General features: G+C 56.5%; 1 protein-coding gene across 1 annotated transcript; it reads right to left on the reverse strand.

Moving 5' to 3' along the window:
- Positions 1–2872: 2872 nt before the first annotated feature.
- KDELR3 (KDEL endoplasmic reticulum protein retention receptor 3) lies at positions 2873–10670 on the reverse strand (the record flags this gene model as incomplete). The annotated part of the gene is made up of 5 exons (XM_084254635.1): positions 2873–2913; positions 3570–3822; positions 4377–4535; positions 8282–8382; positions 10580–10670. The coding sequence occupies 5 exons, from the start codon at positions 10668–10670 to the stop codon at positions 2873–2875; spliced, it is 645 nt and encodes a 214-aa protein (XP_084110761.1).
- Between the last annotated feature and the right edge of the window lie 3465 nt (positions 10671–14135).

A 14135-nucleotide genomic window follows, 5' to 3' on the forward strand; every position in this document is an offset into this window, starting at 1 on the left:
TTGTTGCTGTCCTGAGTTGGGGGGGGGGGTGGGGAAGGTCAGTAGGTTGAAATCTGCAGAAGATGGCAGCATCTGTGCTTTCAAGTATTCTCACTGCTGGGTTAGAAAACTTACGAGGGTGTTCCCGTTCCATTCCCGTAATGCTTTTTAATGTTTCTCATGCTGGAGCAGAGTTCCTCAGGCCCGATGAGTTTTTAAGACAGTGCTTTGCCATTGTCATTCTGGCTGATTACTTGTTAAATGCTTTTGACAATTTTTTTTTTTTAATTCTTAATTGGTTTTGTCTCCCTTACAGTCTGCCTTTCCTAGTTACTGAAAATAACCATTTAGTGTCAGATTAGAAATTGAATTGCTGAGTCTGAGTTTTGAAACTACCTTTTAAATTAAAAACTCCAAATGTTCATTGCAAAGATTAAATGTAGCATCTCGGCATCTGGGTGGAAACTGCCTATTTTTCTTCCCTATATAACCAGGGAACGTGAAAATGTGAAGTTCATTTTCTAGCCAGGCAGCTGCTGTGAGCAGAATCGGTATAAATGCTCACTGGAAATTTACTTTATTAACCAGTTAAGTATGTGTTCACCTGCGTTATAAAAACCACCTCTAATTATAAACAGTATACTCTGGACAAGTTTTCTTTTTAGACTCAGTATATAGAGAAGCTAGAATAAAAGCAGTTCTTTGCCAGCTACTCAGCCCTTTGGCCAAGTTATCTTGAATAAATAATCTTAAGGGTTTCTTAAGAAAGAACTCTTACTCTTCATACTCTGGTCTTTGCAGTGCTTTATAACAGCTTTTGGGTGCAAATTTTCCTCGGCATCCTTTTGCAGTCAGCTTTTTACAGGTAGGTAGTGCTTAAAAAGTTACCGAGGATTAAAGCCCAGGTCCTTTTCTTTTTCCTCCATCTAAAGGTAGGTGAGTTTGTCCCCTTCGTGGCGATACTGGCTTCCGAGGCAGACTGTAGCAGGTGGGCCTGGGAAGGGTTCTGTCTCATCGCCAGGAGAGGCTAGGGAGGTCACAGCCCCCAAAACCTCTCTGCGTCCTGTGTGGGGCTGCCTTCTTCCTTCGTGTTGTCACCAGTATTGTTCGTTCACAACGTAAAGAGGCGAGGTGCCCCTTGGGCTGAGGCCTGAGAGTGCTTTCTGGTTTGTAAGGTCTAAATACTTGAGGGTTTTGGTCTTTCCTTTTGAAGTTCTTCGGGGGTCTGAAAGTATGGTTGAAGTGCCACATACAGGTAGGTTGTCAGCACGCGCAGAAATTTGTGCTTGTAAAACTTTGACATCTTTTTCCCCTTCTGCTTTCTTTTTTCTCATTTCCCCCTTTCTACAGACACTGAGGCTGAGGGAGGATGGTAGGCACAGGCAGAACTGTTCTGTGCCCTCAAACCAAAGTATCCCTCCTCCCCCCACCTGTCCAGGCACGACTGTGCATCGTGAACATTTCTTCCTACATCAAAATTCTGGGGTTTTTTGTTTTATTTAAACCAAAGGGGGTGTCCTCCTCTCTTGCAGGTCTTCAAAGCATCCCTTTGGGGTCTCTGGGCAAGCAGGGGCCTCTGGCCTGCCGCTTGCTTCCCTTTCTCCCTCGGGGGGAGGCTGTGGTTATAAAATCAGAACAATAGCAAATCCTAAATGGCAGAAGCTATTGTGGACTGAACACAGCTGAAATCTAGTAGTTTCCTGTGTTGCTTTCTAGCGTAGCTTCCTGCCTCCATGTCTCACACTCACAATTGAGGTCCTGCCTTCGCTTCAGACCTTGAAGAGTCCTATTTGATGCTAATTATTTGCAGTCATGATTGAAACTCACTTAGGGAAAGGATTCCAATGTCAGGCTGTGGGGCTGCTGCTCCCCAGCCCCTCCCTAGCCGTGCATGTGGACTTCTCTCGTCTGAAAGGTTGGTGGCTCTTGCTCGGGGTCAGTGCTCTCTGTCATGTCCTTGCTGGTCTCTGAACACATTCCTGTTGCGTTAAGACTTGAAAGATTTGTAGATGTGTGATGTGCAGGCGCAGGATGCTAAGAGCTATGTTACTATTCTCGGTTTGTAAATTGTCCTTTTGATACCATCTTGTTTTCTTTTGTAGGTATAAATAAAACACTGTTGACAATAAGGTGTGAACTTTTTATTGCTTGAAAACAATCTGACTAGTCCAGCAATAGTCCTTTTCCCATTTTTACCTGTGTTACGACCAAGTTTGGGGGTGTTGGATTGAGTGAGTGCCTTGGCTAGCCCCAGAAAATGTGAACGGGGGGTCATTGGTTGTAGTGCAGAAATTTGTCACAAAGCAACAAGCCTCGTAAAGGGCTCGGCTGCGCGTCCTCTAGTAAAACAGCCCTAGCGGTGCCCACCTGGGGGGAGGCGTGTGTGCTGGGCCGCCGTGGCCGTGGTAACGAGGCCTGATCAACTTCTAAGGTGCGCTGGAAGCCGGTCCAGCCAGAGCTTGTAAATTTGGTTTGCCTGTGGCTTCAAGGCAGGTTAGGCGTGAAATAACATCGCGCGCCTGCCAGATAGCACCTTTGTATCGATTCTAACATCGATCTACCTAGAAAATGAAAATTATACTACAGTGTTGTCCGATGCTTGAGCCGTGCTCTTCATTTGGAGCATGAGTCTCACATTGGGACCTGAGGAGCTGTTGGTTGGTTGCTCGTGGGCTAGCACCTGGGGTTTCCGTTAACACTGTGAGGCACCAAAACTAATAATTAGCCCAGACTAGGCTTCCTCTGCGGAAGCCGGTGCACAGCCTGGCTGACGTCCGCACTGCGCATTCTCCTGGTTTTTCACTGTAGCATCTGGCTGGAGCCCTGCATGGAGTTGCCCGGGAAAAATGGTTTGCCCCAAGTCCTGGCTGAGGTGTAGAGCATCCGAGGGTCCTCAAATTGGCATCGGAAGGCTTAACTTCTTTCCTTTGAGGACTGGAAGGAAATGGACATGAAATGAGTTCACCCTACTCCTTGATGGGACGGCTTGGCCCCTTGCTTCTAGTGCCCAGATCACGACAGGATTTCAGATGTCAAAGGGGGAACTTAGCAGGTCAAGGACAGACACCCCACCTTGGTTACAGGCTGTGCATTCAGCATCGGCCTCCATTCCTCCACTAGCCACGCCGCCCCCAGTTCCTCCCGACTGTCCATGTCCCTGTTTGCATGGACGACCTCGCTGAACAGTTTGGCAGGGAGCTGCTTCCACAGCTTCACCCCACGTAGCAGCCAGTGGGGTGGTTTTGTAGATGACCCCTCTGGTAGCTGCCCTGTCTACCCGAGTGCAGTGCAAACCCTTCAGGCTGGTGAAGGCTGACGTGACTGCTGGCCCCTGACACCATCAGGTTTACACGTCTGACCACACTAGCCTTTTTGTCCTTGATCACAGCAAGCTGGTTCCAGCTTTAGAGACTGCAGAAGCTGTTTTCCCTAGAGTGTGCTACATTTTCCTAAGCAAGCATGTCAGACGTCTTCTCTGCACGGTGTGTGCGTAATACATAGACGCTATGTTCATGGCACTTCCTCAGTGCCATTACAACCTAACTGGTAACTCCCTAGCCCAGTGCAGCAACACCTCTCCCAGCACCTACCTTTGGTCACATACAGGTAAAAGAAGTCACAGTAGAAGATGGTTTGTACTACCCCAGACACCACTGCGATCTGGTCATAGAAATTCTCGGTCTGGTACCGCCTGATCCAGTTAGCCAGGTAGAGGGCCCGGTACAGCCCAAGGAAGAACAGGTAGTGAGTCGTGATGGTCTCGGCCTCGCCAGTCTTGCTGATCATGAAGAGCTGAGGCAGGATGGCCACCGACTCCAGGTAGATGGAGAAGGTCCAGAGGATCTGCGTCAGAGAGAAGTGGTCCGAGGAGGCTGGTCAAGACCCCGGAGGGACCATCTCATAAAAGAACTTAATCACCAACATAGTTTATTGGAAAGAATCTAGTGAAGTAAAAAAAAATCCTCAAAATGTTTGGACTATAATCATCCCAGCCCTCTCTAAATACAGAATACTTTTTAAAACAAACAAACATGCTTCCCCCACAACATAGCAAGAACATTTATATAGAACATAACTTAAAATTGTTGCCAAACATAAACCGGCCTTCACTAAGGCCATGGAGCCAGCATCAGAATCTAATGGGATGCAACTTGCCCCACAGATTCTTAGACCCCAGCCCCAGCCCCACTGAGCCGAAGCCCTCACTGCACTCCGGGTGCGCACATCAGCCAGGTGGGCGGCTCCGCGGGAGGCAGCGGAGGCGTGTGTAGCGTTTCTACCCGAGTCTCTGCACAGCGTGAAGGATGGTCACGGCGTGGAAGGCCAGACCCCGCCGGGGGGCCGGAGGGAGGGAGATTGGGGAGCAGGCTGGGGTCACTCGGTGTCCCTGGCCTTACCTCCAGGGGCGTGAAGTTGTAGTTCTCAAGGAAGGAGAGGCCAATGACTGGGACCAGAAGAAACTCCAGGCGGAAAGTATCGTTCTCACTGTCAAAGGTTTTCCGAAATTTCCCGTAGATCATGTACACGGTGATGTAGGCGCAGAGGAGGAAAACCACCTAGGGGGAGACACGTGGGGCTTGTCGAGTGGCCTCCGGCCTATTGCTGGGCTTCAGGGCGCCCTGGAGTGTGTGTGCAGTGGCTCTGGGGCCCAGCGGCCTAACATCTGAAGCTAACGGCGCTTTTGTTCAGTCACTTTGTGCTGCTAATTGGGCCTGAGAGTGCTACATGAAGACTGAAACCCGCTGCAGAGCCCTAGGCGATAAACCGGGGTTGGTTTTCAGTGGAGGCGACAGTGGTATTCCAGCGCTTTCACTTAACTATTTTTTAAATTGCGGTAACATCTGCACTGAGTGTAATCCAAAGGCATAGGGTCACACCTCAGGTGGGTGTCACCACACCCCACCCCACCCCAAGGCTCTCCAAACCTCCCTCCCTCATCTGCATCAGGGCCCTGTCACGCGATGGCCGTCTTCTCGCAGGCGGTGACTGGGCCTCTGACCCACGCTGGAGGGTCTCAAACCTGAGTGTGCATCAAAATCACTGACGGCTGCCCCTTCCCCATTTCTGATTTAGTAGTGGGCCTGAGAAGCTGCATTTCTGGCAAGTTCCCACATAGTGCCACTGCTGCTGGGTCTTGGGCCACACTGAACTACTTGTGCTTCAGGTCAGGTTATCTTCTCAAGGCCTCTTTCACGACAATGAGGCACACGTGCTCTGCCACCACAGCCCCATGGGGAAAACTCATGGCCACTGTGACCATTTGATAAATGTCGCTGCACCAGTCAGTCTCCTCTGTGAGCAAGGTCTGTGCCCTGTCCACCGCGGAACCCCCCAGCCCCGAAATCACAGCCCAGCACAAACAAGTGCTGGATTGAAGGTGTGAATCAATGAAGAGGACATCACTTCTTCATTTCATAAATGTGGAAACTGGCTTCTTTGAGGTTCTGAGACCACATTCAGCCATGCGAGGAGCCAGATCTGCAGTCCCTGCCAGCACTGCCCAAGTCAGACCCTTGGGCAGAGACCCGAACTAAGCAGGAGATACTCGCTGTGTATGTCTTGAATTTAAGTAGACAGTGATTGCAGGACCTCAGACTAAAGCCTCCACCGAGTTCAGCGCCCTGTAGGTGACAACATCCTCCACTCCATGTCTCCTAGGAGCAAGATCCTTCCTGCCCAGGGCCTCCCCGGTGGCGCAGGGGTTGAGCGCTGGGTTGCGAGACTGCGCGCGGCCTTTGCGGCGCCGGTTCGATTCCCGGCTGCTCCCCGGCCACCAGAGGAGGGTCCCGCATGGCGCGCAGACCTCTCCTGCCGCCCGCTGCTCCCCTCAGCAGTGTCCTTCGGACCTTCTGCCTGCTCTGCTCCCCGCTCTGGCTCTGGTGAATTCTCTCACCCTCCCGCGCTTCTGACTGTACCCAGTGCATGTATAAACAAAACAAACAAACAAACCAGCAAACAAATAAATAAAGCATGCCTCTATTAAAAAAAAAAAAAAAAAAAGATCCTTCCTGCCCAGAGCGTGGCATGATGGTAGGAGCTTTAGCACCCACTTTGTGTGTCAGGCAACGCGAGGATAGATCTCACATTCAGGACCAGCTATGTAATTTGTAGAGCGTCTATTAACATTAAGAATGTCAAGAGAGCAACAGTGGAATGTTAAACCAAGGATGGGGACCCTTCTGAGCAGCTGCACAGAGACACACCCGTGAAGCAAGGTCACAGGAGAAATGCAGAGCAGGAGATGGCACCCTGGATCTGGACCGTCCACCTCCAGATTTCATGTTGCAAGGGGGTGAGGAGAGGCTTGTTAAAATAACTCTTTACTGGGCCTCCCAGGTGGCGCAGCGGTTGAGCGCTGGGTTGCGAAGCTGCCCGCGGCCTCTGCGACGCCGGTTCGATCCCCGGCTGCTCCCCGGCCACCGGAGGAGGGTCCCACATGGCGCGCGGACCTCTCCTGCCGCCCGCTGCTCCCCTCAGCAGTGTACTTCGGTCCTTCTGCCTGCTCTGCTCCCCGCTCTGGCTCTGGTGAATTCTCTCACCCTCCCGCGCTTCTGACTGTCCCCAGTGCTTGTATAAACCAAACAAACAAACAAATAGATAAATAAATAAGACATGCCTCTAGAAAAAAAAAAAAAAAATAACTCTTTACTGACTGAATTCTGGGCTCCTTCCACTAAACCAGGTCGCTTTAAAGAGCTGGGATGGGGGCCTCCCCGGTGGCGCAGCGGTTGAGCGCTGGGTTGCAAAGCTGCCCGCAGCCTCTGCGGCAGCCGGTTCGATCCCCGGCTGCTCCCCGGTTCGATCCGGAGGAGGGTCCCACATGGCGCGCAGACCTCTCCTGCCGCCCGCTGCTCCCCTCAGCAGTGTACTTCGGTCCTTCTGCCTGCTCTGCTCCCCGCTCTGGCTCTGGTGAATTCTCTCACCCTCCCGCGCTTCTGACTGTCCCCAGTGCTTGTATAAATAAATAAATAAATAAATAAATAAATAAATAAATAAATAAATAAATAAATAAAAATCTAAAAAAAAAAAAAAAGAGCTGGGATGGACAGTTAAAACTCAAAAAAATGCCTTCCCTCCACAGGACCTAGCAGTTACAGCCCAGGGCCCGGGACATGGGAGTAGAAGGAGAGGCGCCCAGTCTCTCCTGCACAACAGGGCCAGGCTTCAAAGCAGCTGCTTCTTACCGCAAAATCAAACCCAAACTGTGAACCTGCCCTATCTGCCTTCCCAGCCTCTGTCAGCAGTTCCCCCCACAGCGGCCCGAGCCTGCTGAGCTCCCACGAGGCTGACCTTCTTCGGCCCGTGCATCGTGGGCACCCAGCTTGTTCCTGTCTGAGGGGCTCTGCATCTATTATTCCTCTGCATATGCTCTTCCTCTGCTCTTCACAGGCCGGATCCTCGTGTCACTCATATCTCGGCTTAGCCGTCACCTCACACCTCTCCAGAGAGGCCCTTCCAGAGGACACTCCCTGCAGCAGCCCCTACACCTTCTCTATCACATGACCCTGTCTTTAGAACTATTTTATGATTAAAGGGAAACATCACCTATTTTAATTTTTTAAACATTTCTTTTTTTTTTTTTAAGATGTATTTATTTATACAAGCACTGGGGTACAAGCCAGAGGCACGGGAGGGTGAGAGAATTGACCAGAGACAGAGTGGGGAGCAGAACAGGCAGAAGGACCGGAATACACTGCTGAGGGGAGCAGCGGGCGAGACAGGAGAGGTGTGTGCGCCATGTCAGTTTCTCCCTGGCCGACCGGGAATCGAACCAGCACTGCAGAGGCTGCGGACAGCTTCACAGCGCTGTGCTCAACCCGCTGCGCCACCAGGGAGGCCCGCATCACCTATTTTAATTATTTCATGGCCTGACCCCTAACCCTAACCAAAGCTTTTCTTGCATGTTGGATTAGCTGTCATCCCAATTAGTATGAAGTTTCCAGGAGAACAGGGACTGAGATCTCCACCCGGCACACAGCAGGCGCTCAATAAATAGGCGCTGGGCAGAAGGACAAATCACTTCACGGAAAGCGCAGGTTCGAACGGCAAACCTTCACTGAATGTTTACGGTGGCACCTCCTCTGTGTTCCCTCACTGCAGCAAAACTCTGATACCTGCTAGAATTCTCTTCATTTTGCAGATGAGGAAACTGAGGTACACAGGGGTCAAAGGCCTTGCTGCGCCCAGGCCCCACGGCTGCTGAGCAGCCTGGCTCCACAGCCTGAGTTCTCAAACTCACTGCCTGGGTTTGGGGGAGCTCGGCAGGCCCCACTGCCATGGCCGCCCCCGCCCCCCCACTCACCTTCATTACTGTATTGTAGATGGAGATGAAGTTGGTGAACAGGTCCAGGTACCTCGTGGTGAAGACAAGAGCAAACAGGATCTGGCTCTTCCCAGAGATGCCTGTGACCAGAGGGGACAGGCGACAGTGAGACGCGGACACGCAGGCCCACGCGTGCAGCTCACGAGGCCCTGAGCCTGGAGTCAGAAAGGCCTCCGGGGGTCCAGGGCACGTCACCCTGGGTGTTGGAAACACCCTTCCCTCACTCCAGGCCCTGCTGTCTCCTGAGGCCAGAACCGGCCTCCCAGTCTCCCATTCCCGGTGCCCCGGTGTGTGGCTATCTTGGCGCTTGCTCTGGGGAAGGTGTTGGGGTGGGGGACTGATTGTGGGGACAGGTGTTGAGGCCACTCTTTGCTCCACCTGAGTCCCACTGAGAGTCCTCAAAGCTCCATCCTTTGGAAACAACCCTCGGACTTGACATGGAGCTGATTTGCCAGGGAGCACAGTGCAGGTGAAGGGAGGTAGGCCCGGGGAACATTCTGGAGGGGCTGGGGGCACGTACCAGCTTCCTGCCTGCAGGGCAGTCTGAGCCTCATACTCCCCATCTACAAAATGGGACCTCCCCGCCCCCAGACGGAGAGACAGGAGACATAAGTGCCTCCTGGAGGCCCTCCTGGCACTCTGAGGGATGAGGGTTGCAGTGGGGCCAGCTGTGGTGAGAAGCCTGTGGGGGGCAGGACTGACCCAGTGCCAGTTCTGGGCTAGGCCTGTGTCAGGACAACCTACTTGAGACCTCAGCCCCATTGAGGAGGCTCCAGGAGGCAGCCCTGCAGGGGAGCGTGTTCCCCCAACCAGCCTCTCCCCTGCTGCTCTCTCCAGGCTCAGCCCGGCAGCTCCTCTACTCACACTTTCCTTAGCACTTGGACGGTTTCCACGTTCTTGAAAGCAACGAATAATTCCCACTAAAGCAAGTCAGCCATGAAGGTCAGGACAGAGAAGGCCTGAGCCGGATCCTCACCAGATCCCCGAGGAGTCCCAGGCACTTGGGGCCCACCGACCAGGTGCAGCCCTCACTCCTACCTGACAGGTGGCGAAACTGAGACCCAGGGCACCACAGCAAGTCAGTGATGGAGGTCACAGCAGGTTCTGTTCCTCGGGGCCGCCAGGCTAGCACCCCCTCTGGTCCCTCGACTCCTCAGATCTTAGCAGACCTGTGCTGTTCCCTCCTGCTTTAGTTCCCCTTCCGAGCCCCCTCCCTGGCTCCCACACTTTGCAGGGCACCCCAGGCCCAACTCTCTGGCCTGCCAGACAAGGCCCATTCACGACTGGACCCCACCCCCTGGCCCCCGCCCAGGCCAGACTCCAGACTCATCTTCCATAGCGTCACCCTCAGACTGCGCTGCTCACCCCTCCCTCCGTCACCTCTGGGCTTTGCACCCTCGTGTCCCCCACATAGCACACCCTTTCTGGGTGACCCCTTCAGGGGTCCACTCTGCCCCTTGGCTCCCAGGAGGCGCCTGCGTGCATGTCTGGAGTCCCATGCCCCGCACACGGTGGGCACCTCCGGGACACCAGCCGACAGAGCCACTGCAGGAGGCTGGGGCGGCCTCACTCCCACTTGGTGTGTCTGGCTGCCGCCAGGCCAGCCCAGAAACTTCTCCACCCCCGGGCAAGGCAGTCAAGAGTACTGGACAAAGGGGGGACCCCTCTCTGCTCCTTAGGCCTCTGTTCACCTGGGCAGGCCTGTGTCCCTTCTGGCGTGTCACAGCGGCCTCTGCCAGGCGCAGGCAGCAGGAGGAAGCTGGCCCAGCTTTCTGGGGTAGGGGGGACCTCTGGGAGGGAGCAGGGGAGAGTGGGGCAGGGAGGGAAGACCCTGAGAGCTGGGCACACTTCCTGTGCGCCACCCTCACCATCACCTCCCACTCCCACCCTGGGCCCCGCGCAGGCGCAGGGGACAGCCATGGGGCCTCAGGGGAGTGCTGGCCCAGGGGAGCGGGGGAGGGAGGGGTGTCACTTCCCCTGTTCCTGTCCTCTCCCAGCGAGCAGGGGCCGAGGGGATGGGGGGAGATGGAGGCACAAGCCCACCCTCCTTCCACAGCCCCCGGGGCCTCTTTCTTTGACATTGTTCGGTTTGACGCTTTCTTCCAAAGAGTTGTGCAAAAAGTGTCAGGTCTCCCGAGCCGAGGGCCCCACCCTGGATAGGCGCACCCTCTGCCCCAGCCCTGCAGGCTTGGCCCCGGGGCCACGGCGAGGTGGCCCAGGCCCGCGGCGAGGTGGCCCAGGCCCGCGGCCCCCTCGCCTGCCGCGGGCGCCCCTCACCGGCGCAGCACTTGGACCTCCAGATCTTCCCCAGGAGCAGGATCATGGCCAGGAGGTGGCTCAGGTCGCCCAGGATCCGGAACACGTTCATGGTGCGGCCGGCGCCGGCGCCCGCGCGGCCAACTCCGGGGAACTCGGCGGCCGAAGCGGCTGCCACGTCTCCGCGGCTCTGGGTCCCGCGCTCCGCCCGGCGCCCGCCCGCGCCCTCCGGGCCGGTGACGTGGCCAGGCCGGCCGCGGGGAGCCAGGAAGCGCCGCCGCCCAGAGCCCGCCCCCGGCCCCCGCCCCGGGCCCCTCCCGGCCGGCCCCCGCCCCCCGCGCCCCCCCAGCCCGGCCCGGCCCGTCCCCCTGCGCCCCCTCCCCCCACCCCCTCCGTGCCCCCCCACCCCCCTCCCTCCACCCCCTCCGTGCCCCCCCACCCCCCTCCCGGCCCGGCCCGGGTCGGAGCTCCTGGAAAGCTGGGGGGGCTTCGGCGGGAGGGGGGAGCCGCCCGCCCCTCCCTCCGGCGTCCAGGCCGCCCCCCAAGGCCCCTCCCCACCCCGAACGGGTCCTGGGCAAAACCCGGGCCCCTCCGCCCCCTCTGGACACGGGCTGGAGACACTGGCGTCGGGGCCAAGTGGGGCTGGAGGGCGGTGCTGGCGGGAACCCAGCCGGCTGGAAGCACCCCATAAACGGGACCCACCGCTGTTGTCTGTCATGGGGCTTGAGCCCCTCCTTCTGGGGAAGGGGAGGGTGGGGCGAGGAGAGGACCTGGCGCGGATTCCTCCTCCCTCTCAACTGTTAACTCGGGGTGTTACCTTGTCCCCACCTGACCCGGCTCAGGTGGACAGGTAGCCGGGTTTGGGGGCGCAGGTCCTGATTCCCACCAGGGCCCCAGCACCTTCCTCTCTTGGCGCAGTTGTCTCTTCCATCAAATGGGCTCCTGAGGGTGTGAAAGCAGCCACCCTGGAGGACCCCGGCCCTCGCTGGCCTCCCTCTTTCTGGTAGGACTAGCGGGCACAGAGCAGCACAGCCAGAGGGACGCTGGGGGTGCAGGGTGTGGGCAGCGGGCTGGATGCGGGAGGGGTGAAGGACCCCCTGGGGAGCCGCCCCGTGCTGTGTGGCTTAAGCAGCTCGGCCATCCTCTCTGGGCCCTGGTCTCTGAGGGTGCCGTCAGCCCAGGGCCCTCCCCACCACCCCGGCCCAGGCCCCACACAGGCTCCTCACCTGGCCCTGAACTGGGGCCTCCTCCCGCTCCCTGTGCAGTCAGTGGCTTTCCTGTGATGAACTCTGTGCCTCCCTTATCTGTGAGCCTCGGTGGCCCCCTCATCGTGACGCTGAGGGCAGGACAGTACTTTGAGATTCAAGTACTCTGAGGCCCAAGGACTAGCGGCTTCTGTACTGCCTGCTGGGAATGCAGACTCTCAGGCCAGCCCTGGGCCTGCAGAATCGGAATCTGCACTTGAACTAGGCCCCAGGGACTTGTGTGCCTGTAGGAGTTTGAGGGGCATTAATCTAAACACCTCTACGAGGGAGGTACTATCATTGGTCCCACTTTACAAAGGGGAAGCTGAAGCACAGAGTGGTTAAGTAACTTGCCCAAGGTCACACAGCCATTAAGTAGTAGAGCCTGGCTTCCAACACACGCTCTGACTCTAGACTTTGCTCATGCAGTTAAATCGTCCCCTTACCCTATGTGTTGTCATGGACGATGACCGGCTCCCGGTTGTGAGAGGTGGGGAGCAGATGGTGGGCACCCATTTGTCAGGGAGGCTGCCGTGGGGACGCCTGTCCTGGCCAGGAGGTTGGGATAAGAATACCCTCAAGTAACAGCCATGGCTGAGTGCCGTGAGGGTTCTCTCTGTTCCACCTGAATGGGCGCCCTGAGGCAGGCTTTGGGGTGACATGCTCCTGAGGCTCAGGAAGGTGCGTTGTGCTGGAGTCGCTGTGCGAGGAGAGCCAGGCCCTGGGCAGCTTCTGAATGGGCCCCTTGTTTGTTCCCTGCTCCCCCCACAACCCCGCCCAGACGCCTCCCCCCCAGCCCGTGCCCAGAGAAGGCAGTGGCTATTTAAATCCCTCAGGTATGGCTGCGGTTCTCTCTGCCCAACCAGCTGGCATCTCGTGCTCCGCGCCCACCTTCTCCCCAAGCCAGGGAAAAGCACGTGCATTTGCCATTTGGTGAAACATCTGTCTCCTGGGAAGCAGCCCCAGCTGCCAGCAGGGGTGGGACAAGGCTGCGGTCTCCTCTTCCTCTCGCCAGGGGCCCTGACCTGGGCCGGGGAGGCCTGCGGAGGGGACACCACCAGGCTGGGTGACCTCAGGGCCAAGACCTCGGCCTGCACCTGCCTACTTGCCCCCTCAGACCTCAACTTTCCCGTCAGTTAAATGGGAACAATGAAGACAGAAGTACTTGGTCCTGTGCACAGGTGCTCCCCCCAGTCACCCTGTGAAACTGATATCCCCTGTATCTCAAGACAGGGAGCTCGTCACCCCCACTTTACAGAAGAGGAGACAAAGACTCAAACTGTCCCTCGTTGCCCCAGGTCCCATAGATGCCCTTCCCCGGAGTCCACCGCTCTCCCCAGGGGGAAGAGGGAAAACCTCTCACTCATTTAAAACCCTTGGCTCTGACCTCCTGCCCCATCAGACACTATCTGTCCCTGCCACGGGGTGGTTTGGGGCAGCTCCCTGACAGCTCACTCCTCACCCCGCTGAGCCTCCCCTTCCTGACACCCACAAAGTGTCTGCTCTAGGAACACAAGGAATAGGAGCCCTGAGGGCAATTTCCTTAGGCTCAAAGGTCAAGGATGCTTTCCCCTCTTTAACAAAGCAAAGTGTGTGTTCAGAGTCAGATGTATGGGGGAGTTGCTCAACTATAGGAAAAAAAATGTGTCTGTGATCCTTCTTCCTTCCTGCTCTGGCCCTTATTATATTTCATCACGGTGTCCGGCATCCTGCAGGCTCCTGGGCCCTGCGTGGGAGGACAGCGTGGCGGGAAAGTGGAAGTCACCATCTGAGGACACCCGTCACCTCACTGCCCCCTTGCTGGCCTGGGAGGATGGACGCTCCTGGCTGAAGGAAGGAAGGAAGGAAGGAAGGAAGGAAGGAAGGAAGGAAGGAAGGCAGGCTTCCCAGTAGCCCCGAGGGCCCACCCAGCCTGGAAGTGGCGGCAGAGACCTTCCCGCCTCTGCAGGGCTTGGGCAGAGGGCAGTCTTTTCCTGCCCGCTGTTCTCTTCCAGGGGCTGGGGAAGCTCCGTGCCCCGCCTCTGCAGTATCTTTTGAGTGACAGCAGCAGGCACAGTGGAGGACTCCATTTCACAGAGTGGGAAACCAAGGTTCCAAACCCTCCTCTGCTTTCAGTCCGAGCACATTTCTTTCTTTTTTTAATTTTTATTTTTGCGTATAAGAACTGGGGTGTAGGGCCTCCCCGGTGGTGCAGCGGTTGAGTGCTGGGTTGGGAAGCTGCCCGCAGCCTCTGCAGCACTGGTTCGATCCCCGGCCGCAGGGCGAGGGTCCCACATGGCGCGCAGACCTCTCCTGCCGCCCGCTGCTCCCCTCAGCAGTGTACTTCGGTCCTT

This window comes from Talpa europaea (assembly GCF_964194135.1).
Source record: "Talpa europaea genome assembly, chromosome: 15".
NCBI classification, from domain to species: domain Eukaryota; kingdom Metazoa; phylum Chordata; class Mammalia; order Eulipotyphla; family Talpidae; genus Talpa; species Talpa europaea.